This window comes from Phocoena phocoena, chromosome 12 (assembly GCF_963924675.1).
Source record: "Phocoena phocoena chromosome 12, mPhoPho1.1, whole genome shotgun sequence".
Taxonomy (NCBI): domain Eukaryota; kingdom Metazoa; phylum Chordata; class Mammalia; order Artiodactyla; family Phocoenidae; genus Phocoena; species Phocoena phocoena.
This window is the reverse complement of record NC_089230.1, coordinates 79,208,277-79,230,497: the sequence shown is the minus strand read 5'-3', so window position 1 is coordinate 79,230,497 and position 22,221 is coordinate 79,208,277. Positions and strand designations below refer to the sequence as shown.

Below are 22,221 nucleotides of genomic sequence, written 5' to 3'. Positions count from 1 at the left end.
TAGGCATTAAGTAATTCATACACAACCAAGTAGTAAGGTTTTCTATACCCGTTATAAGAATGAATAGGATTCATTTAAAATGGTGATAATTTGTCTCACTGAATAAGTGCATTTTAATCCCAAAGAGAAAAAGTATGTTATTTCTAATAGAAGGCAGTTAGTAGAGAGGCTTTTCAAACGTTGATCAAGTTAAAACAGAAGCTCCCTTAGTTTGTGGCTTTCTGGCTTTTCACATCCTAGTGGGAATGTGTTGCCGTATTTATACGAACCCCCAACATGCTCACATTAATAGTTCCAAGCAAAGTCTGTCTCACTCTCTGCAAACCGTTAGGAAATTAGGAATTAAACCCCGGGCACGTGTCCGCGGAGTCACGGGTGGAAATCTGATCCAGGGCAGGAGGGGCAGGACGAGAGAGCGGCCCTCCGGGGCGCGCGTGCGCAGTTACCTCTCCCGCTCCTGCTCTAGCAGGGTGGTGAAGTCGTCGCTCTTGTGCATGTAGTCCGTGTGCTTGTGCTTCTCGTTCTCCAGCTCGTACACCGTGCGCCGGTGACACTTCTCGGCCAGCAGTAGCTGCTCTAGCATGCGCCGGTAGGTTTCCTTCTGTTTTTCCTCAAGTCTGTCCAGCTGAGGACGCAAACATGGGAAAGAGCTTAATATTTTATTTCATTTACGGAGGACTCTAAATAATTTGTTTGCATTGGTCTAATGATTTATTACCTGTAGGGGAGGACACGGAATCTGCTCTTCTCTGCCATTTTCCCCATGCCATCATTTTCTCTAGGCCAGTTGGATTTATGAACTAGCCACAATAGGGCTGCAGTAATTTCTGGCCTCTGGCCTTTTTTCTGTGAACATATGTGTGGTTCCTAACCTTTCAGGAGAGCAAACTCACTGTTTCAATGAGACGGTGAAGCCCTATACTCAGAAAGAAAGAGAATAGCATCTGGCCTAATCTCAGAAAAATAAAGAGCTCAGCAGGTACCCAACTCCTCCCCCCGGGAGGAGGAAATTATCCTCATTGCAACCTTTTTTTTTTTTTTTTTTTTTAAGGCTTGTAGTTAAGTGCATTTCTAGGAAAAGTATATGAAGGACCCACAATCCTCTTCTTTCAAGAGGTACTAAATATAGGGAGAATCTCAGAACTTGCAGAGCACACATATCTCAAACTAAAAGAGATCTTATCAAATATTATTACAGGGCTTTTTGTGTCTGTTTCTCCAGCCAGGCTATAAGATCTTTAAGGGACCATAGGCCTTGATCATCTTTTTAGTCCCTGGTCCCTAGCACAGCACCTGGAAGAAAGTAGGTGTTCAGTACACGTTTGTTAAATTGGACCCAATCTTACAATATTGATAGTTCCCTATCCTACTCTCCTCTTCAAACCCTAGTGTGGGAGTTCTCACCCTCAGCACTACTGACATTTCTGGCCAAGTAATTCTTATTTGAGGGGCTGTCCTGTCCACTATAGGATTTTCAGCAGCATCCCTGGGCTCTGCCCGCTAGATGCTGGTACTACCATCTCCAGTTGTGACAAAACTATCCCCAGGCGTTGTCAAATGTCTCCTGGAAGGAAAAGTCCCCATGCCCCCCTCCCTGTTGAGAACCACTGCTCTAGGTGAATCAGATATATTTAGAATACATTCTTAATCCCACAGCCAACTCTGTAAGACTCAGTGGAGTAGCTCCATGGGTATCAGCTTCAGAGCTATTCCCCTGATGTTGCACGTTTGCCCTTCAGTCGTAAGGAGGATCTGAGGTTCCCTGTACAATTTTATTATATTTTCATTGTGAATGAATCATTTATGGGGCCCAAAATAAAAGAGATAATGGGCACTTAGATCCATTTCCCTTTTGGTCTTTCCAGTTTGGTCTTTAAGGCTTTATGTTTCCTCTTAAATAGATTTCTCTCTTCTTAAATTCCTTAATATTTTTCCCATTAGCTCTCTGTTGATAACAGAGCTAAAATCATTCCCTAAAACATGATCCTTTTGTCTGAATCATACTGAAATTTCTCCCCATCTCAAGTCCCTGAACTTCTTCTCCACCAACTTGATTCAGGTACACTCTTTCCTTAGTAAATTTTGGCCTTTGTTGCTACGATGATCTCATTCAATTTTCCTTCCACCTCTGTCCCCATAATCCTCAGTGCCTTCTGATTAGACCTCCACCCCCTTTGCCTAAGAACAGGTGACCAGTCAGACTGGTGAAGCCCAGGTTGGCCAGCCATACCTGAGATCATCAGGGAGGCAAATCGTACTTTTATGTGTTCTGATAAATTACTGCAGTCTTAATGGGATGGTCTATACAAGAGATTTTTTCACTGGAATAACTCCCTGTTACAAAATATTCTCCCCAAGAACTCTCCATTTTTCCACAAGTGTGATTTTCACCATATGTTATAGAATTTGTCAAGCATTGCTGGGACATCATCAGAAATGTGCAAGGAGCAGCTCTTTCCCCCTCTTTTTTTTAATTTTAATTTTTTTTGTGGTACGCGGGCCTCTCACTTCTGTGGCCCCTCCCACCGCGGAGCACAGGCTCCAGACGCGCAGGCTCAGTGGCCACGGCCCACAGGCCCAGCTGCTCCGCGGCACGCGGGACCCTCCCGGACCGGGGCACGAACCTGCGCCCCCCACATAGGCAGGCGGACTCCCAACCACTGCGCCACCAGGAAAGCCCTCTGTCCCCTTTTTGATCCTTCTTAACTTTGTCGTAAAGTAAGGCCTTCCCTCCTTTTGAGAGTATTTGCAAGAGTAGCTTCTGCCTGTTTCCTGATACCCTGACCCTCTCCTCCCTGAGGAAGGAATGGTTTTTAAAGGTTGTATTGGGACAGCGAGCTGGGCATGAACAGCCCTGCCTTTTCATTTCTTATTTTTTACTCTGTCTGCCATAAGATGGTACATTGTACTCTCCCTCAGGTGCTGTCTCCAGAGTCTAGGAGAGAGTAAGAGGAACCTGGTGGTGGTCATCTACCTATTTATGCCAATAATAAAGTTAATGTTTCAAGTCATCTGTCAGACTCCTGCAGTTATCCCTCAATCCATTCAAGGAACTCGGGAGGCAAAGATGGGGGTGTTATTAATTGGATGGTTGACTGAGATACCCAGAGAGAGAAACACTGTACGGTCATCTGGAGGAAAAACAGCATATGTTGATATTAATTGTTCCAGGGCAGCTTAGGTAGGATTGCTAGGCCCTAGCTTTAGTATGTTCTGTCCGTGTGGGCCTTTGAGATTGGCTGTTCTCAGCAGCTACCGTGCTGGGACTAGGCCCCTGGAGTAGCTGCTGTTGTCTCTGTGGGCTGTGTTCACCTCACCTACACCAGTACAGCTTGACCTCAGCACTGGTTGCATAATCAGGAAGACAGTCTTTTTGTCCTTTCATGCACCCGGAAGGATGCTGACACATTGGTGTGTGAGCTGTGTTTTTCACCCAGAACTGCAGACCAGACTTTCTTTTTTTTTTTTTAATTTATTTTTGGCTGCGTTGGGTCTTCATTGCTGTGCACGGGCTTTCTCTAGTTGTGGCGAGCAGGGGCTACTCTTCCTTGTGGTGCGCGGGCTTCTCATTGCAGTGGCTTCCCTTGTTGCAGAGCATGGGCTCTAGGAGTGTGGGCTTTGGTAGTTGTGGCACATGGGTTCAGTAGTTGTGGCTCGTGGGCTCTACAGTGCAGGCTCAGTAGTTGTGGCGCACAGGCTTAGTTGCTCTGCGGCATGTGGGATCTTCCCGGACCAGGGCTCGAACCCATGTCCCCTGCATTGGCAGGCGGATTCTTAACCACTGTGCCACCAGGGAAGCCCTGCGGACCAGATTTTAAACTGCAAAGGTAGTAAATTCCTCTTTAGCAATAAAGCATTACTGTGTGAGGATCTAGTTTTCAGTTTTAAATTCAGGATGTAAGAACTAACATAGGGAGCAACAGATCAGCTGTGCCAGACCCTGTTTCTCGTTATTTTGTTTGGAACTGCACTGAGCTCCTAGGAGAGAACTGAAGTGGGCTGACCTCTTGGATCTGTGTGGCTTGTCCAGAGACTCTGACGACCACCTCCCAGTGGATTCATTAATCATGTATACTGTGTCCCATGGCTTTGGGTTTTCAGGCTCCAAATTGTGGCTCAACCACAGAGGAATGGTAGTTCTTATTACTGAACAGTGAAAGCTAAATGGGCACCTATTACTTTGGAAATGTAGCTCCCACTTGGACAGAGGTGGAAGGAAAACTGAATGAGATCATCATAGCAACAAAGGCCAAAATTTACTAAGGAAAGAGTGTACCTGAATCAAGTTGGTGGAGAAGAAGTTCAGGGACTTGAGATGGGGAGAAATTTCAGTATGTTTCAGACAAAAGGATCATGTTTTAGGGAATGATTTTAGCTCTGTTATCAACAGAGAGCTAATGGGAAAAATATTAAGGAATTTGAGAAGAGAGAGAAATCTACTTAAGAGGAAACATGAGGCCTTAAGGACCAAACTGGAAAGACCAAAAAGGGAAATGGATCTAAGTGCCCTTAAAGATAGGGCTATTAAAAAAAAAGAGAGAGAGAGAGAGATTTTAGTCTTTGTTGAATCAGAATGGGTGACAGAGGAGGTAGAGACAGGAGAGCCTAGAGAGCAGAACAGCATGACTGCCCCACAAAGAGCGTGTCGGGATCAAGGAAACGTTTGAGGAACATGCTGTCAAATTGCAGGTGGTTCTTCATGAGATCAGTTGGGGCCCTTTCTCTTGAAGACTGCAACAGCTATTCAAAATGGTTACATAAAATATAGACATGCTGAAGAATTAAAATCTGAGATCAGGGTAGGATATGTAAAGCAATTTGGGGTGAGTTTCATGGTGTCAGCCATGGTAGATGGGCCCTGAGTGAACATGCTCAAGAAACTTGGAGATGTAGATTTCGAAGGAAAGATGAGACAAACGAAAGGGGATTCAGGCAGGACAGCAGCAGATTCAGTCTAAATACCGGTGTGCTGTGATGGGAAAAGACTCCTTAGGAGGTCATCCAACTCAAGAACATACAAGTAGGTAAGATTTGTGTTGAACAAAGGATCCTTTTGGCAGACTCATAACTCCTTGGTTTTGCTTCTCTCACTGAGGGTGACCACACACTACACAATACGGAAGGTAATATTCAGAAAACAAATGTCTGGGTCTGAAAGCATAGGGGAAGTTAGAGGCAAACAAACAAAAACTCTACGATCCCTAAAATAGTGATAGAGAAAGAAGGGGCCATTTGAAAAACTGGTCAAAAACAACAATAACAATAAAACTCAGCTGAGCCTTCCTACTGGAGGAAAGGTTGTGACAAAAGAAAACATTTTTGTTGCCTTGAGTAGGACAAGTTACCCAAGAATTAGAGAGTTCAAACACGAGGGAAGGCGAAGTTCTGAGGAACGGTCACCTGGGTAAGGTTAGGTCCCCACTAGGTCCCAAGGCAGACAGGCTTCAGAAGGTCACCTGCGGGAAGGGGTAATACCACACCGAAACAAGGGGGCAGTAAGGAAAACCACCAGTACAAGATGGGTTTCCTAGGCCTGGACATCATGGCTGAAAAAAGAAAAAGATTCACGAGATTTCACATATGCAGGTGGGGGCTTCCCTGGCGGCGCAGTGGTTAAGAATCTGCCTGCCAATGCAGGGGACACGGGTTCGAGCCCTGGTCCGGGAAGATCCCACGTGCTGGGGAGCAACTAAGCCCGTGCGCCACAACTACTGAGCCTGCACTCTAGAGCCCGCGAGCCACAACTACCGAGCCCGCATGCCACGACTACTGAAGCCTGCGAGCCTAGAGCCCGTGCTCCGCAACAAGAGGAGCCACTGCGATGAGAAGCCCACGCACAGCAACAAAGACCCAACGCAGCCAAAAATAAATAAATAAATAAAAATATGCAGGTGGAAAAGTAGAGCACCTAAAATAAGACCTAGGCATGGAGGATGTCACCACTGCAAATCCCTAAACTTTACAAAAAGACAGATAGGTTTCAAATGCCACTCACTGAGGGCAAGGATAATGCATGAAACAGATTCCTCCACCCAACCCAGGATTCGCCATTTCCCATAATTATCAGCCTCTTGATGGCGGCAGGCTCTGTCTGATGGGGACGAGTTCCCCCACGCTGACTGGCATCCTGTTGTAGCTGAAGATTTTCTCTATCCACCCTCCTTCCCTCAGACACCCTCTAAGTCTCTGCCTTGATCTTGGTGACATGAGCCTGCCTTGTGCTGGGTCCTGAGGTCAAGGAATATTATTACACTTGAGAAAAATGGACCTTGGAGCCAGGGCTTTTCTTGCATTTTTAACAATTTATGAATGTGAGGTTGGTACTATGATAACTGCACATGTCTTAATAATCTTTGGACTCTTTGAGTAAACACAGAATAAAGGACTTCAGGATGTATTAATTCAACTTTGAAAATGCCTGAGATTAAGATCCTTCTGGCTAAGGCTAAGCACGATAAGAATTTGGGAAGGAAAGAAACTGAACCCTTAATTTCTTTGCAATTTTGCTTAAGAATTATGAACTTTGATATCTCAGACTTTAGTTTACAAGGAAGTTCAGGGGGATTTAATATTTGCTGCTTAATTTCTCCCCAGATACCTGGCAAGAGAGGGGGTCCACCATATTGGGTTCACTGCATAACCTTTGGTGAGTTCTGTTGGATGACCTAGCTGGGCCTAATTTGGGATGAAAATTGGAATAAGCAGCAGTGATTTTTGGCTTGAGGTACAGCATGGCTTCTAGGAACAAGAGCTGGACTACCTTCTCATGATACCGGGAGGCTAATGGGACAGTAATATATGGGATTCTTACATCATGAACTTGGAAGCAACTCTCTTGCTCCTGAGCAACAGGAACTTGATTATTAAGCCCAAAGGATTAAGAAACCAAAAATCTGTAAATGGTGGAAGAAATCTTTTCTCCTTTCAGCATTCTGTTTCTCTCACAAAGCAGGACTTCACCATTTTGCCAGTGTTGGGAAAAGTAGCTTCTGTCCTTCCCTCTACCTCCTTATTCCTTCCTCCCCAAGGGAGGAACAACTGTTCAGATTGTTGAGTTGAGGGGAGAAAGGAACCAAGAAGCATGCCCAGCTTAAGCGAACTCCAACAGGACAACCCAAAAGAAAGGTGGGTGTTTTCTGCTCTGCTCCTCTGTCCACTTGGGTTAGGCCTACTTTCTGAAGGTAAGTTGGAAACGCCTTCCTTTATGTACTGTCCATAGAACTCAGTGGGTCAGAGGCAGTGATTCTGGATGGGTGTGATCTGCAGACCTACCTCTTCCTTGAGAGGTCATACCAAGCTCTAACTTGGGAGAAAAGAACTAAGAAGCCCAAGTGATACTATTTATCCAAGCCAAGTTCTTCAGTCCAGGTGATTATAATAATAATATAAAACTGATATTTTGGGCTTCCCTGGTGGCACAGTGGTTGAGAGTCCGCCTGCCGATGCAGGGGACACGGGTTCGTGCCCCAGTCCGGGAAGATCCCACATGCCGCGGAGTGGCTGGGCCCGTGAGCCATGGCCGCCTGCGCATCCGGAGCCTGTGCTCCGCAACAGGAGAGGCCACAGCAGTGAGAGACCTGCGTACTGCAAGAAAAACAAAACAAAACAAAACAAAAAAACCGATATTTTGACCTCTCTATGTCTTTTACTCCTCGAGTCTCTCCAGGTTTGGAGCTAAATAAGAGTGTGAGCAATTATCACCCTCAGCTCCCAGCAAATACTAATGGCTGATATTTGTTGAGTAGCTAGTATGTTCCAGACACTATGTTAAAAGTTTTACAGGCGTTGCTTCATTTAATCCTCACAACTCTATGAGACGTGCACCTGACAGAGAAGAACACTAAGGCTTAAAGAGCTGAAGTGACCTGCCCAAAGCTACAGGCAGCTAATAACTGTGGGTTATCTCAAACATGAAAGTGGATTCAGCCAGTTGACTCTATTCTATCACATATTGATAATTATCTCTTAATGCTTAAGGAAAAGATGAGAACAGAGCTCCAGTTCATCCTGGTTGCAGAAATTAGAAAATTATGGGCTGTCAATCTGTCGTGAATACCTTCGAAAGCAGGTCTTTCTGAGGTCTTTCTCGTCAGGGCTATGGGCAAATTTACTGGGTGTTTTTTGTCAAGCCGAGCTGCTGCAAAGGTTTGTCTTAAGCTAAATTACAATAAATTGCTTCTCACTTTTCATTTCTGTGTTCTTTATTCATTTATGATACTAATTTCATATCTGTGATCTTTTTTTTGACATGAATTCCGAAGAGTCAGTATGGCTAGATCCATCAACTGGTTCCCTGATTCTTCATTGAACTTCTACTATGATATGAGAGTATTTTTAACATGTAATATCATGGGTAATTAACAACAATAGTTGATAGTTCCTAATACAGTCTTGTATAAAAATGATTAAATATTGTCCTATTAGATTCCCTTTCATCTTAAAGAACTGCCCTAAGCCTTCCATTGGGATTTTGCTTCAACTTTTATGTTTTAGCCATTCGCATGAGACCATTTTAATGGTCTATGAGATATCAAAACTGAGTGGCTTTATAACCATAAATATCAATAATAAAAATCAGTTTAATTTTAGGCTACCAATTTGATAATAATCTGAAAATTCAATGCTAAAACCCATAAGCACCTCAAATTTTTACACATATCCCTTCTTAGAGAAATAAAAGAATAAGACTGAAGAGCAGGTGACTATCATAATCACATGAGAAACATATTTCGGGCTTTAAGTATATTTAAGGAAATACTTCTACAATTCTTATCAATGAAATGTATCCACAGTAATTCTGAATTATTTAATTATACTTTAATTCTATATTAGGGCATCATAAAATGCTTGCCTTTGAAAGAAAACGTTAAAGCGTGTAAAATGGAAGGACGTGGAGACATCCCTCTGAGGCTTCCTTCTCAGGGACTTGTCGGGGTATGTTTTTACCTCTGAGATGGGTTTCTCATACACATCTTCCCCTATGGACTTCTCCTGGGCCAGGATGGCATCTCGGTGCAGGACCCGCAGCACTTTCTCCGGCTCCGCAGACCCGTAATGAGCCTCCAGAACCTCAGGCTTGGTTTTCTCCGTCTTCAGCATGTGGATCACATCTTCCCTGGCCTGTGGTGGAAAGTGCAGCAAGGTCAGACGGTTGACAACATAAATCCTATGCCGGGCTCACAAAATCAACACGGAGTTTATTGAATATATTCCTGTCTCGTCAGGGCTATGGGCAAATTTACTGGGTGTTTTTTGTTCTTTTTTTTTTTTTTTTTTTACCAAAAGCAGATTGGCAAGCAGATACTCTGCTTCAGGTTGCTAGGAAGCCGGCAAGCAGAAAAAGGGTTTGTGCTAATATTAACTACATAAAAAGTGCTTGATCTAAGTAGCAGTGATTCTGAGAAGGGGGAGGACTGCTCCTGGGGACACTTAGCCCTTTTTCAGTGCACATGAGGTCAATGACAATTTAAAGTTTTCTAGTTTTCTGTTTATGCCCTCAATATACAGTATTCAAATCTGGCTTTAAAAAAACCCCTGCTCTCCCCTATTCCGGTTCTAACTCCGTGTATAATTAACAAAAACAGCCTTTATTAGTGATTTCCTGTTTCCCATCAAGTGATTCATTTTGCACGGAAACACATGGTTGGGAGCTCTCATGGTGCTGGGCTGGGCTTCTCAATCTAATGTATTCCCGCTGAAGGTGAAACTTAACTCCTGTAATATCCACACTGCCAGTCAGAGTCAGGTTGGTGGGGTCAGAGTTGTTCTTTTGGTTTATTAGCAAAACTTTAGTGTCTTGTTGAAGCTCTTGAGAAAACCACATGATTATAGGCTTTCAATCATATTGACTGTGGTTCCCATCACAATGCAAATACATCTGGATGTATTTTCTACTGATGAGGAATGGTGAACTTTGTAGTTATGACGGAACTGACTTTGACCAAACGTACTCCCATCTGGTTGTATACTTGTTTTTCCAGTAATGGTGATGAGTATGAAGTACCCTTACTTCATCCCAACTTGTACCAAAGAACACACTGGTGGCAACAGAATTTCAGTCTGTGACGATGGAATAGAGTTTTCCCCTGTGTTATGCTAACTGGGGGTTTTAAATCATAAACCCGGCTCGTTATCACGGTATTCTAAACAAGGGAGCTAACTAGTTAGCCCTGAGACAGGACCATTATAAAGTTTGTCTTTTTTGAGATTTCTCACTTTTATTGCTTTTTCGTAGTCTCCAAATTCATCTAATTCCAAATGGCTAAAGACGAATTTATTACAGAAACGTCACTGGACTGGAATTTGCAAATTTTCCCTATGTTGTCTCTGCCACATATACATGTGCTCCTTTCAAGATAAAAATGGAAAATATTAATTTTGAAGCAACCAGTGGTTTGGAATTAGCGAGAAAGTTAAAGTCAGAAAATAGTTGAATGGAAAGGCAATGTGTTTCCATGCAGGGCGAGAGGACGAAGCACAGACACAGAGTCAGGCTAGCTGTACAGTGTCTTTGTGCATATTAGAAAGAGGTGCCCGCTTCCTCCAGGAGACACAACCCTGAGTCAGAGTGCAGCCTTCCTAAGGAGCAAAGAGTGGGCTGTAGTTCACGCCTATTCAGTCCCTCTGCCAGGCACCCCTATGCAAGGCACAACTCCACATCTGTGTATGGTGACCCTGTACTGAAGGAGTCCAAGGTATGTCCATTGTTCTCAGTCTTCAGGCAGACGATGTAAACAAAGAGCTTTGCAGCTGTAAATAAGTAGCTATTTTAATTTAAAAGTTTAAGCTATCCACTTTAAAAATATGTAAATATTATTGGTATCTTTCTCTTTTTTTTTGCGGTACGCGGGCCTCTCACTGTTGTGGCCTCTCCCGTCGCGTCGCGGAGCACAGGCTCCGGACGCGCAGGCTCAGCGGCCATGGCTCAGGGGCCTAGCCGCTCCGCGTCCCGGACCGGGGCACAAACCCGTGTCCCCTGCATCGAAGGGCGGACTCTCAACCACTGCGCCACCAGGGAAGCCCGTATCTTTCTTTTTAACCAAATCTTTCTAGTTCTCTTGGAAGAAAACGGCTGATGTGAAACACCTATTTCTTTTCTCCCTAAAAAATGTGCTTATGCTTGAACTGTATTGACTGTGTTATGCTGCATATGCCAGACACTGCATTCTGAGTTCAATTACCCTAGACGCCAATTACCAAAGAAAAAGAGGCTATGGTTATGTAACACTGCATTATGTATTTAGAGTCACATTACTCTTCAGGGACTAACTAAAAGCTTTTTAATTGCTGTAATAATGATCATAGAAGGAAGACGAATGTTGCCCATAAATCACTACTATTGAGAATAGTTTACTGTAGTAAATCAAATATTCATATTGTGATATCTGTTTAATCAATGGAATAATAAAGATGTGATCACAATCAATTTTTTTCATTACTTTAAACATGTGATTCAATTTATGTAATTAAGATCCTATGTTTTGGGGATAAAACCACTTTACGCCTCTGAGAGTCTTGTTAATTTTTGTAGAAAAGACTGAAGTTCAAAATGTAAGAAAGTTCCTATCCTTGAACGTTACTATTTTCACTCGGAAGTTTTTGTTGTTGTTGTTGTTTTTGGTATTTTGTGTTTTTTTTTCTGCGGTACGTGGGCCTCTCACTGTTGTGGACTCTCCCATTGCGGAGCACAGGCTCCGGACGCGCAGGCTCAGGGGCCATGGCTCACGGGCCCAGCCGCTCCGCGGCATGTGGGATCTTCCCGGACTGGGGCACGAACCCGTGTCCCCTGCATCGGCAGGCGGACTCTCAACCACTGCGCCACCAGGGAAGGCCCCACTTGGAAGTTTTATCACAAGCAAGGAAAGTCTTAGGGTGCTGGAGAGCTGCTAAATAGGCCACTGTATTTACGTAGATGTAAAAGGACACAGAGGGAGGAATACTTTGAAGAGGGTTCTAGAAAGGGGAGAAAAGGAGGTCACAGGAAGAAGAGACAATGAAAATGTTCAACTGACTTAGTCCTGGTGATGGAGGAGAATAAATAGGAGCTTAGGGTATAGAAACAGACACAGAGGGGTCACAGCCTTCTCTTCCATCCTACCTGGATCCCCTTTGTGCCAAGGGAGACATACGGACGCCCAAAACAAAGATGTGCCTGCAGAATTGAAACTGCACCCCGTGGAGGGGTTGTCTCAATTGGCTGCATAAGGAGCTGATTCCAAACACAGGGGGGCAGCAGAGGGCCGCTGTGCAAAGCCTGGGGCCCACAGGTGAGTGTGTGATCCGTCTCACAAAGTCAAGGGTGGGTATCTGGTCTTTGCTGTGAAAGTAGGGGTGGGGCGACAGACACAGGACAGGTGGAGCCCACACAGGTGGTATAGTTCCAAAGAAGGCTGAATCCAACCATCCATTCAATAAATATTTGTGCACATTCAGTACTGGAGATATAATTGCATCCTGAGGCATTGAAGTCTAGGGAGAAATAGACAATCAGTTGAAAGTCACTTACATTATAACATGACAAACCTTGGGATGGAGGAGATACAGGGGGCTAAGAACTTGGTCCAGAAGAACACTTGACTTGAATCTGAGCTGACGGAGGAGGCTTCCTGGAGAAAGTGACCCGAAATCTCACAATAAGTACTTGAGCCAGAGAAAGAGGGGTGGAGCTAGGCTAAGAGTGTTCTTGGCCAAGGGAAACCTGTAGGCAAAGGCCAAACTGAATAGATTTAGATGCATGGGCTGGGGCCACAGGAGGCCGAAGTGATAAACAACGGGCAACTCACGAAAAGCCTCTAAACCAGGCAGTGAGTTTGCATTTTATCACAGAACAGCAAGAAGCCTTGGAATTTTTAAGCATTGGGATTGTGACACGGTCAGATGCTTGGAAAGATCATCCATCTGCTGTGTTAAACACAAATTCTGAATCAGCAGATCTGATGGTGTAACCCAGGAATTGTGATTTAAAATATCTCTGCAGGTGATTATGAAGCATAGCTGCACTTAGAAACCACTACTTTAGGCCAATTCAGCACCGAAAGCACTTAAAATGTCTGCTCTGTTCAAGGTTCCCAGCAGGCTCACCTGATTCCCGGGGACTTGCTTGCCCCAGAGGTTTCTCCTGTTCTCACTGTGTTATCAATCCCACTGATTCTTCTTCACCAAGGAATCATGGTCACTTCAGACCAGCAGCATAAACTAGGAGGGTCCCCAGAAACTGGTGAAAGTATTTGCTACCTCTGTGCAAATGGGGGTGACCAACTGTCCTGGTTTGCCTGGGACCAAGAAGAACAGAATCCCACAAAGCTGGACTTCTGCGAATCTGGACAGCTCCAGGCAAGATGGGACGAGTTGGTTATCCCAGGGCAAACACAGAGTGGTCAGGAGACTGGATATTCCAAAATGTCCCTGCATCTGGCAGGGCAGCCATGGTGGACTTAACTGTACTCAGAAACTGAATTTCACTGACAGTGTTTCCAAAACTTAGCTTTCTTTACAGGCAAAACTCCATCATTGATGATTATGCCTAGTGACAATCTTAACTATTTTTCGAACTTGTGGGTTTTTTTAATCTTTGGGAAAAACCCATAATGAGTAGGAAAGAATGCTTAGTTCTTATGCCCATGTGACATAGCTGTTCTACACTCCTAAAATGGGTACATGTCTAACTTTGGGAGGACAGAGGAATCAGAATGAGCTGTGGAACTTCAAATTAAACATGGTGCATCCTCTTGAAGCACTCAGATTACTTAAAGACTAGGGTAGATGGTAAGTAGTTTAAAACCCTTTCAGAAGATTAATACAATATTTACTTGAATGTTTAGGACAAAACACAAGACTTAAAAAACACTTGCTTGAGGTGGACAGCTTGGGACAGCTTCTTAGACGATGCCACCATGATCCCCAGACTGGCAGTCCACTCACTTAGGTTGAGAGGGAACACAGCCAGGTGGGAAGTTTGAGAAGCCTGCCCCTAACTATTGACATTGCACACCTCAAACAAGACATTCCCTGCCAAGAGCTGTTGACCTTGAATGGAGGATGCATTTTTTTTTTCTTTTTGGGCACGCCAAGCAGCATGTGGGATCTTAGTTCCCCAACCAGGGATCAAACCCGCAACCCCTGCAGTGGAAGCACGGAGTCTTAACCACTGGACACCAGGGAAGTCCCTGGAGGATGCATTTTGAGGAAAGAATAAATTTGTTTCTATGCTATGGAAGAATCAGAATGTCATGGTTTCTAAACACCACCACTTCTTCAAATTATTCAGTTAACCACATAAATATGGTCTATTGCTGCACTGAGCTAAGGAGCGCTGGAAAAGATGGTCCTGGAATACCAACATATGCCCATTCTGTAAATGCCTTCCCATTCTGGGAACTCAACCCAATGTTCCGTATCTGTTTAAATAATGTAATTTATTAGTTTACTTGCCTATTTCTTTCTTAGGCTGTGAGCTGCTTTGAGAGCAGGGACTGTGTCTGCAGTGTCTACTAAAGGGTGCCTGCCCACATGATAGGCACTCAGTAAATATTTGTGGAAATAAAAGTAAAATTAAGTGATGTGAAGTCAGAGAGGCATAAACTGACGCTGAAAATCTCAGAACAACCTTAATTATTTAGCTTTGTTTAAAAGAGTTAAACAATAACATTTTTCAACTTCTGCTCTTTCATCTGACGTTCCTGTCTACAATTTAGGAGTCACTTTGTTCTTCTTAAGTTTATTCCAAAAAGAAAATATGTAAACTGAATAAGGAAAAACAGTACATTCCACTAGAATGTTACAACAGGAAACAATCTTTAAACCTCATACAAATTGAATTATACTATTTACCTTAGTTAGGTAAAATGGAATATTATAAACGTATTGGAAGAAAAAAAGCTAAGTAATTTATGATGACATTAGCTATTATTATAGAAATTAAACCCATTTTTTTGCTCCTCAGTGTTAGAAAGCAAAGTTAACATAATTAGTGACAAAACAACATACAAGGAGAAGATTCAGCTATGGTTAGTTTAGAGGGCCATTGGGGCTAAAAATGTGTCTTTAGGTTTTTTCTGGAGAAATTTCTCTCCACAACTATATGGTTAATAATAGCCTAAAAGTCTCTATACTGCTTGTTCATTAAAGATTACTCCTTTCTAGCACTTCAGACCAAATATTATCTAAAAGAAAACTTTTATTAAAATATCACAAGCAGATGCTGTTTTTCATATTAAAACTTGCTTTTATTAATACCATGACAGCTTGAATTTTTAAAAGTAAAATTCCTAAAAATCCCAATTATGTTTTTTGCAGAAATAGAAAAATCCATTCTAAAGTGCATATAGCATTTCAAGGGACCCCGAAGAGCCAAACAGTCTTGAAAGAGAACAAAGTTGGAGGTCTCACACTTCCTGATTTCAAAACTTACAACAAAGCTACAGCAATCAAAACAGTGTGATACTGCCATAAATACAGACATTTAGACTAGTAGAATAGAATAGAGATCCCAGAAATAAAACCTCACATATATGGTCAAATGATTTTCAATCAGAATGCCAAGACCATTCAATGGAAAAGGATAGTCTTTTCAACAAATGATGCTGGGAAAACTGTATATCCACAAAGAATGAAGATGCAAAAGAATGAAGATGGACCCTTACCTTACACCACATACAAAAATTAACTCAAAACGAATCAAAGACCTGAATGGAGAACTAAAACTCTTAGAAGAAAACAGGGGGAAAACTTCATAATATTGGATTTGGCAATGATTTCTTGGATATAACACCAAAAAAGCAAGCAATAAAATAAAAAATAGATAAGTTGAACTACATCTAAATTTAAAACTTCTGTGTATCAAAGAACACAATCAATAGAGTGAAAAGCAACCCACAGAATGGGAGAAAATATTTGCAAATCATATATCTGATAAGGGGTTAATATCCAGAATATACAAAGGACTCCTATAACTGAACAACAACAACAAAAACCCTGATTTTAAAATGGGCAAAAAGACCTAAATAGATGTTTCTTTTTTAAATTTTACTGAAGCATAGTTGATATACAATATTATGTAAGTTACAGGTGTACAATATAGTGATTCACAATTTTTAAAGTTTATACTCCATTTATAGTTATTATAAAATATTGACTATATTCCCCACGTGGTACAATACATCCTTGTGGCTTACTTTATACCTAATAGTTTGTACCTCTTAATCCCCTACCCCTGTATTGCCCTTCCCCACTTCCCTCTCCCCACAGGTAACCACTAGTTTGTTCTGTATATCTGTGAGTCTGCTTCTTTTTTGTATATTCACTAGTTTGTTGTATTTTTTAGATTCTACATATAAGTGATATCATACAGTATTTGTCTTTCTCTGCCTGACTTATTTCACTTAGCTTAATGCCCTTCAAGTCCATCCACGGTGTTACAAATGGCAAAATTTTGTTCTTTTTTATGGTTAAGTAGTATTCCATTGTATGTATATATTTATGTGTGTCTGTGTGTGTATATATATATATATATATGCACACACATATACACACCTTCTTTATCCATTCATCTGTTGCTTCCATATCTTGTTAGGTTGCTTCCATATCTTGGCAGTTGTAAATAATGCTGCTATGAACATTGGGGTGCATGTATCTTTTTGAATTTGTGTTTTTGGGTTTTTTCAGATACATACCTAAATAGACATTTCTCTAAAAATATACAAATGGCCAACAAGCACATGAAAAGACACTCAATATTGCTGATCATTAGGGAAATGCAAATCAAAACCACAACGAGATCCCACTTCACACACATTAGGATGGCTATCATCAAAACAAACAAAAAAACAAAAAACAGGAAATAAGTATTGGCAAGGATGTAGAGAAATTGGAATCCTTGTACACTGTAAAATGGTTTAGGCACTATGGAAAACAGTATGGTGGTTTTTCAAAAAATTACAAATAAATTACCATATGATCCAGTAATTCTATTACTAATAAATTACCATATGATCCAGTAATTCTATTACTAATAAATTACCATATGATCCAGTAATTGAAAGCAGGAACACTTAGGTTTATAGCAGCATACTATTAGCAATCGCCAAAAGGAGGAATACAACATCTGTACTCACTGACAGATGAATGGATAAACAGATGTAGTATATACATACCCTCCAATATTGCTCAGCCTTTTGAGAAAAAGGAAATTCTGACACATGCTACAACCTGGATGAACCTTGAAGACACTTAGCCAAGTGAAATAAGCCAGTCACAAAAGGACAAATACTATTCCACTTATATGAGGTACTTAGAAAAGTCAAATTCATAGAGACAAAGGAGAGTGGTGGTTGGCAGGGACAGGAGGGAAAGGAGGATGGAGAGCTATTGTTTAATGTGTACAGAGTTCCAGGTTTGGAAGATGAAAAACATTCTAGAGATGGATGCATGGTGGTGATAGTGCACAGCAAGGTGAATGCATTTAATGCCAATGGATTGTACACTTAAAAATGGTTAAAATGTTGTTAAAATGGTAAATGTTATGTATATTTTGCCACAATTAAAAAAAAAGTACCACCTTGTTCATCCCTGAAAAGTTCAAATAAGAAAAGAAAATACAAACCATCCCCAATCCTTTATCTAGAGAATACCACTTTTTTCAAAAGGTAAAATTCCATGTAGAACATTATAAAAGTGCAGTCATGTTTTCTTGTGATTAGTTATCTGAACATGACAGTCATCCATGGATTTAAACACATTTTCTTTACTTATGTGGTTTTCTTTTTCTTTCTTTCTTTTTTTTTTTTTTGCGGTATGCGGGCCTCTCACTGTTGTGGCCTCTTCCGTTGCGGAGCACAGGCTCCGGACGCGCAGGCTCAGCGGCCATGGCTCACGGGCCCAGCCGCTCCACGGCATGTGGGATCCTCCCGGACCGGGGCACGAACCTGCGTACCCTGCATCGGCAGGCAGACTCTCAACCACTGCGCCACCAGGGAAGCCCTCTTCTATTTTCTTTTTTACCCACATAGGGATATTAATAGCAAGACACCTGCTGTGTCCCGGATTAGAAATTAGATAAGGCCACAGGTTCCCCCCTTCAGTGCTGTGGTTCTGCAGTGTATAGTTTCTTAAGTTCCAAAAGACTACAGGCTTTTGGTTCTGTGCTAATAAAGACCTTAGGCAGAGCCCTTGAACTGCCTACCCCTACATGTAATCAGGTCCAACAGACAGAGTCCAGCTTTCTGTGTGCTGGTTGAGAAGCTGAATTCCGTAAAACGTGGGAGAAGTCATTGCTGAGGCACAACTCTGTGATTGTTTTCTCACTGTAGTTGTTTACCCAGCTGCATGAATTTAACCCCATCAACATAAACCAGCTAGAGGACAGAGACCCAAGACAGATACAGCATCCGTACCAGACCTTGCACCGATAGCTGTATACAGACACCTCTGGTCCAATTCTGCTTATTTATGTAAATTTTCTTCACCTCCTTACTTTATCCTGTGATTGTCTCCTTCCCATATAGTCTCTGGAAGTATTTTTCAAGCTTGAGTGAAATCCTTCCATGTAATCTTGTCTGGAGGACTGACTGGCAGGGTGGCCCTGACACAGGGCTATTTGCATGAGGAACCCCGGCTCTTCCTGGGAAAGAGCTCATCCCAGAGGAGGAAGGGCATCATTTTGGTTGAAGGACAATGGGGCAGGGTCAGAGGGGAAGGGTGAGTCTGAGAGCAGCCCAGCGTCTGTCACTCCGACACCCTTCCAGCCCAGACGCCTCGACCCCCGCCTGAGTCCCAGGGTGAGGGACTGTCGTAAGAGAGCCCAATAAGAACTAGAAGAATTGGTAAATTAGAATTCAGAAGTCGGCAGGGAAGGCGGGAAGGGGCGGCCCTCTCTATCTGGCATCTCGCTCTCAGCGTACTCATCATTCTGAGCCGCCTCTAAGTAGACACCAACTGATGTACACGGAGGAGAAAGCCCTGGGTCTCACACAGCAGAGCTGGCTGTGGGCTGGAGGGGGGAAAAGGGCCAAGTGGCAAATGCCAAACGGTAGCCTGGAGCAGGCTGTGCAACACGTGTGGGTCACCCTCTGGGGACTCCCTGCGCATAAGGGGCCTGGCATCCCACAGAGCAGGTGAGGGCACAGGGAACGAGAGGGAGAAGGTAGTTTCTTTGATCTATTTTCATCCTCTGACTGGTGAGGGCTGGGAAATATAAGTAATACTCTTTCAAAAGAGAAGATATTTCAATCAAACAAGACTACACTGTCTAGAAAAAATTTATATGTAAGGTTTATTTGAATCACGTAACATTAAATTCCTTAGGATTTGTTGTGTTTTTTGAGGTATTCATTTCAGCCTCTGACCTAAGTGCTTTGTATATTTGTAGCATACATTTGACCAACTTAGAACAAGTAGAGTTTAATTTTTTGAACAAAAATGCAAGAAAATCTCCGCCACTATGAACCTACAGGGCATGTCACACTGAATATTTACTTTTATAAGTAATTGAAAAATATTTACTTTAAACAACAGAGTTGTTTAACTGTAGGGGTTTGGGAATAGGATGAATTCCCAAACTGAATTCATTTAGAATTCAAATGAATTATGAAGTCCCTTTCCTTTCAAAAAAGAATGTAATATACATAAGTTAATGTCTTTCTGAGAACTCGGGGTCGTCATTCTAAGTATCAGCTGTTCTGGTGTACTGAAGATGTTTATTGTAATGTGCTTCCTTAACCCACTTGCTTTTTGTCTTTCTCTTTATTTTTTTATTATTTTTATTTTTGGCTGCATCGGGTCTTAGTTGCAGCACGCAGCCTCTTCGTTGTGGCACTTGGGCTCTCTCTAGTTGAGGTGTGCAGGCTCTGTAGTTGTGACATGCAGGCTTAGTTGCCCTGTAGCATGTGGGATCTTTGTTCCCCAACCAGGGATTGAACCCACGTCCCCTGCATTGGTAGGTGGATTCTCAACCACTGGACCACCAGGGAAGTCCCTGTCTTTCTCTTTAAACAAGTTGCTGATGGAAACTGAGAGCTAGTTTTTTGCTTATTTTTACTCCTGCTCAAGAGAAGCAACGTGGTACAAACAGCATGCACTTGGGACTCTTGAGTTAGAAACATACATCAGCACTACTGCTAGTGTGACTTGAATGAGTTAGCTTCTCTGAACTCAGTTTCTTCATCTGTAAAATGGGCACAGCAGTAGTTCCCTCACAGGTTTTACATGAGCTGATGTATAAAGGTACCTGGCAAATGTTAGCTACCCTGCCCTTTGGCAGCCAAACAGACATATTGTGGCTCTGCTAACGTGACCTTCAGCCACTTAGCTCTGAACTTCATCTTCCCCATCTTGTAAGAGATTGAAATATATGTGAAGTGGTTAATATAGTGCCTGAAATACTGTGGATGCCCAATAAAAGGCAATTTCCTCTTTTTTCTTTTCTCATAGGAGTGAGTTGACTGATGTGGAACAGCTGGATCTATTGGGCAACACAGCGAAAAGCCTTTCCACAAACTGCATCAGTAAGTCAAAGGCTAAGGCAGTTCTCCTCAGCCCTGTGGCTCTCGATATCCTGTGAATCCCCGGACCACTCATAACAGTACCTGCAGTACCTGTGCCACAGGCTTCACAGACACTGGCAGCCCCTGCGAGCTTGCCCCGCGCCTCCGAGCCCCCTGCACTATTTGTTGGTGTGCTTTGAAGGAGCAGCTCCTTGCTGAATTCAAGCATTTGGACTCCACAGTTTACGCGAGAGTCTGCAGTTTCTTCATCACCCCTGTCAAAAGTTTATGTTGCAGCAGGAATGACTTAACAATTTTTCCTAAACTTTTCTGAGTATTCTATTTAAAACCTGGCATCAGTAAGAAACAATGTCAAACAGCACATCTTGTGCTAGCACTGAGGCTGGAAGCATTGCCTCTAAATGAAGGTGCAACCAAAGCCAAGCCCTCTGATTTAGGAAAAGAAAGTAAAAATAAGTACAAAAATAGAAATGTTGAGCTTCCCTGATGGCACAGTGGTTAAGAATCCACCTGCCAATGCAGAGGACACGGGTTTGAGCCCTGGTCCAGGAAGATCCCACGTGCCGCGGAGCAACTAAGCCCGTGCGTCACAACTACTGAAGCCCACGCATCACAACTACTGAAGCCCAAGTGCCTAGAGCCACAACAAAGAGAAGCCACTGCAACGAAGAGTAGCCCCCACTCGCTGCAACTAGAGAAAGCCCGCACGCAGCAACGAAGACCCAACGCAGCCAAAACTAAATAAAATAAAATAATTAAAGAAAAAAAATAGAAATGTTAATTTTTTAAAAATTACATCTTTGATGTTTAATAAAATTCTTATGAGTTCCTAGTTGGAATGCCCTTTTTTAAAGAAAGGAGCCTCCTGAAAAAGGCACAAGTTTTCTGTACTGTTTGTGATCGTTTTTTTAAAAAATAAATTTATTTATTATTTATATATTTATTATTTTTGTCTGCGTTGGGTCTTCGTTGCTGCGCATGGGCTTTCTCTAGTTGCGACGAGTGGGGGCTACTCTTCATTGCGGTGCGTGGGCTTCTCATTGCGGTGGCTTCTCTTGTTGCGGAGCACCGGCTCTAGGCACGCGGGCTTCAGTATGTGGCTCGTGGGCTCTAAAGCGTAGGCTCAGTAGTTGTGGCGCACGGGCTTAGCTGCTTCGTGGCATGTGGAATCTTCCTGGAGCAGGGCTCAAACCCGTGTCCCCTGCCTTGGCAGGCAGATTCTTAACCACTGCGCCACCAGGGAAGCCCCGGCTAACTGCTTTTATGGACAATATTTGGCATTCTGGTGCCAAATCCCAGATTGAAATGCCAAATCTACCCTTTTAAAGTGAAAATGTAGTTGATTACATCTGCTTATACAATTACCAAGCTTTTTTACTCTATTGGACCACATTCAAGAGTTTTTTATCAAGAACACCTCATGTGTGCTGTTACCTAAGTGTCAGTGTTTAGGAGCCATGTGATGCTCTGTGATTTGAGAATAGATGTAAAACGTGTAGCCCTGCCCTTTCTGTCGCCTGATACTTCCCTAATCACTGTACTTATCGCTTCGTAACCACTATTGCTCGTTTTCTCCCTTCCCACAAGACTGGCAGCCCAGGGAGGCCACAGCCTCTTGTTCTCTTGTGTCCCTGGCCCCGAGCACAGGACCCAACTCAATAAACTTTTGTTACATGTATGAGTAAAGTGTGTGTGTGTGTTGTGTGTGTGTTGTGTGCGTGTA

At 42.8% G+C, this 22,221-nt stretch overlaps 1 protein-coding gene across 1 annotated transcript in view; it reads right to left on the bottom strand.

Annotated features, from left to right (window-relative positions):
• FILIP1 (filamin A interacting protein 1) overlaps positions 1 to 22,221 on the bottom strand; it is a 93,036-nt gene that overhangs the window by 40,494 nt on the left and 30,321 nt on the right. Inside the window, exons 2-3 of the mRNA XM_065888971.1 lie at positions 8,947 to 9,120; positions 447 to 625 (exon numbers count right to left, since the gene is read on the bottom strand). Of these exons, the coding sequence (XP_065745043.1) occupies positions 447 to 625; positions 8,947 to 9,120 (353 nt within the window). The remainder of the gene's footprint in view (positions 1 to 446; positions 626 to 8,946; positions 9,121 to 22,221) is intronic.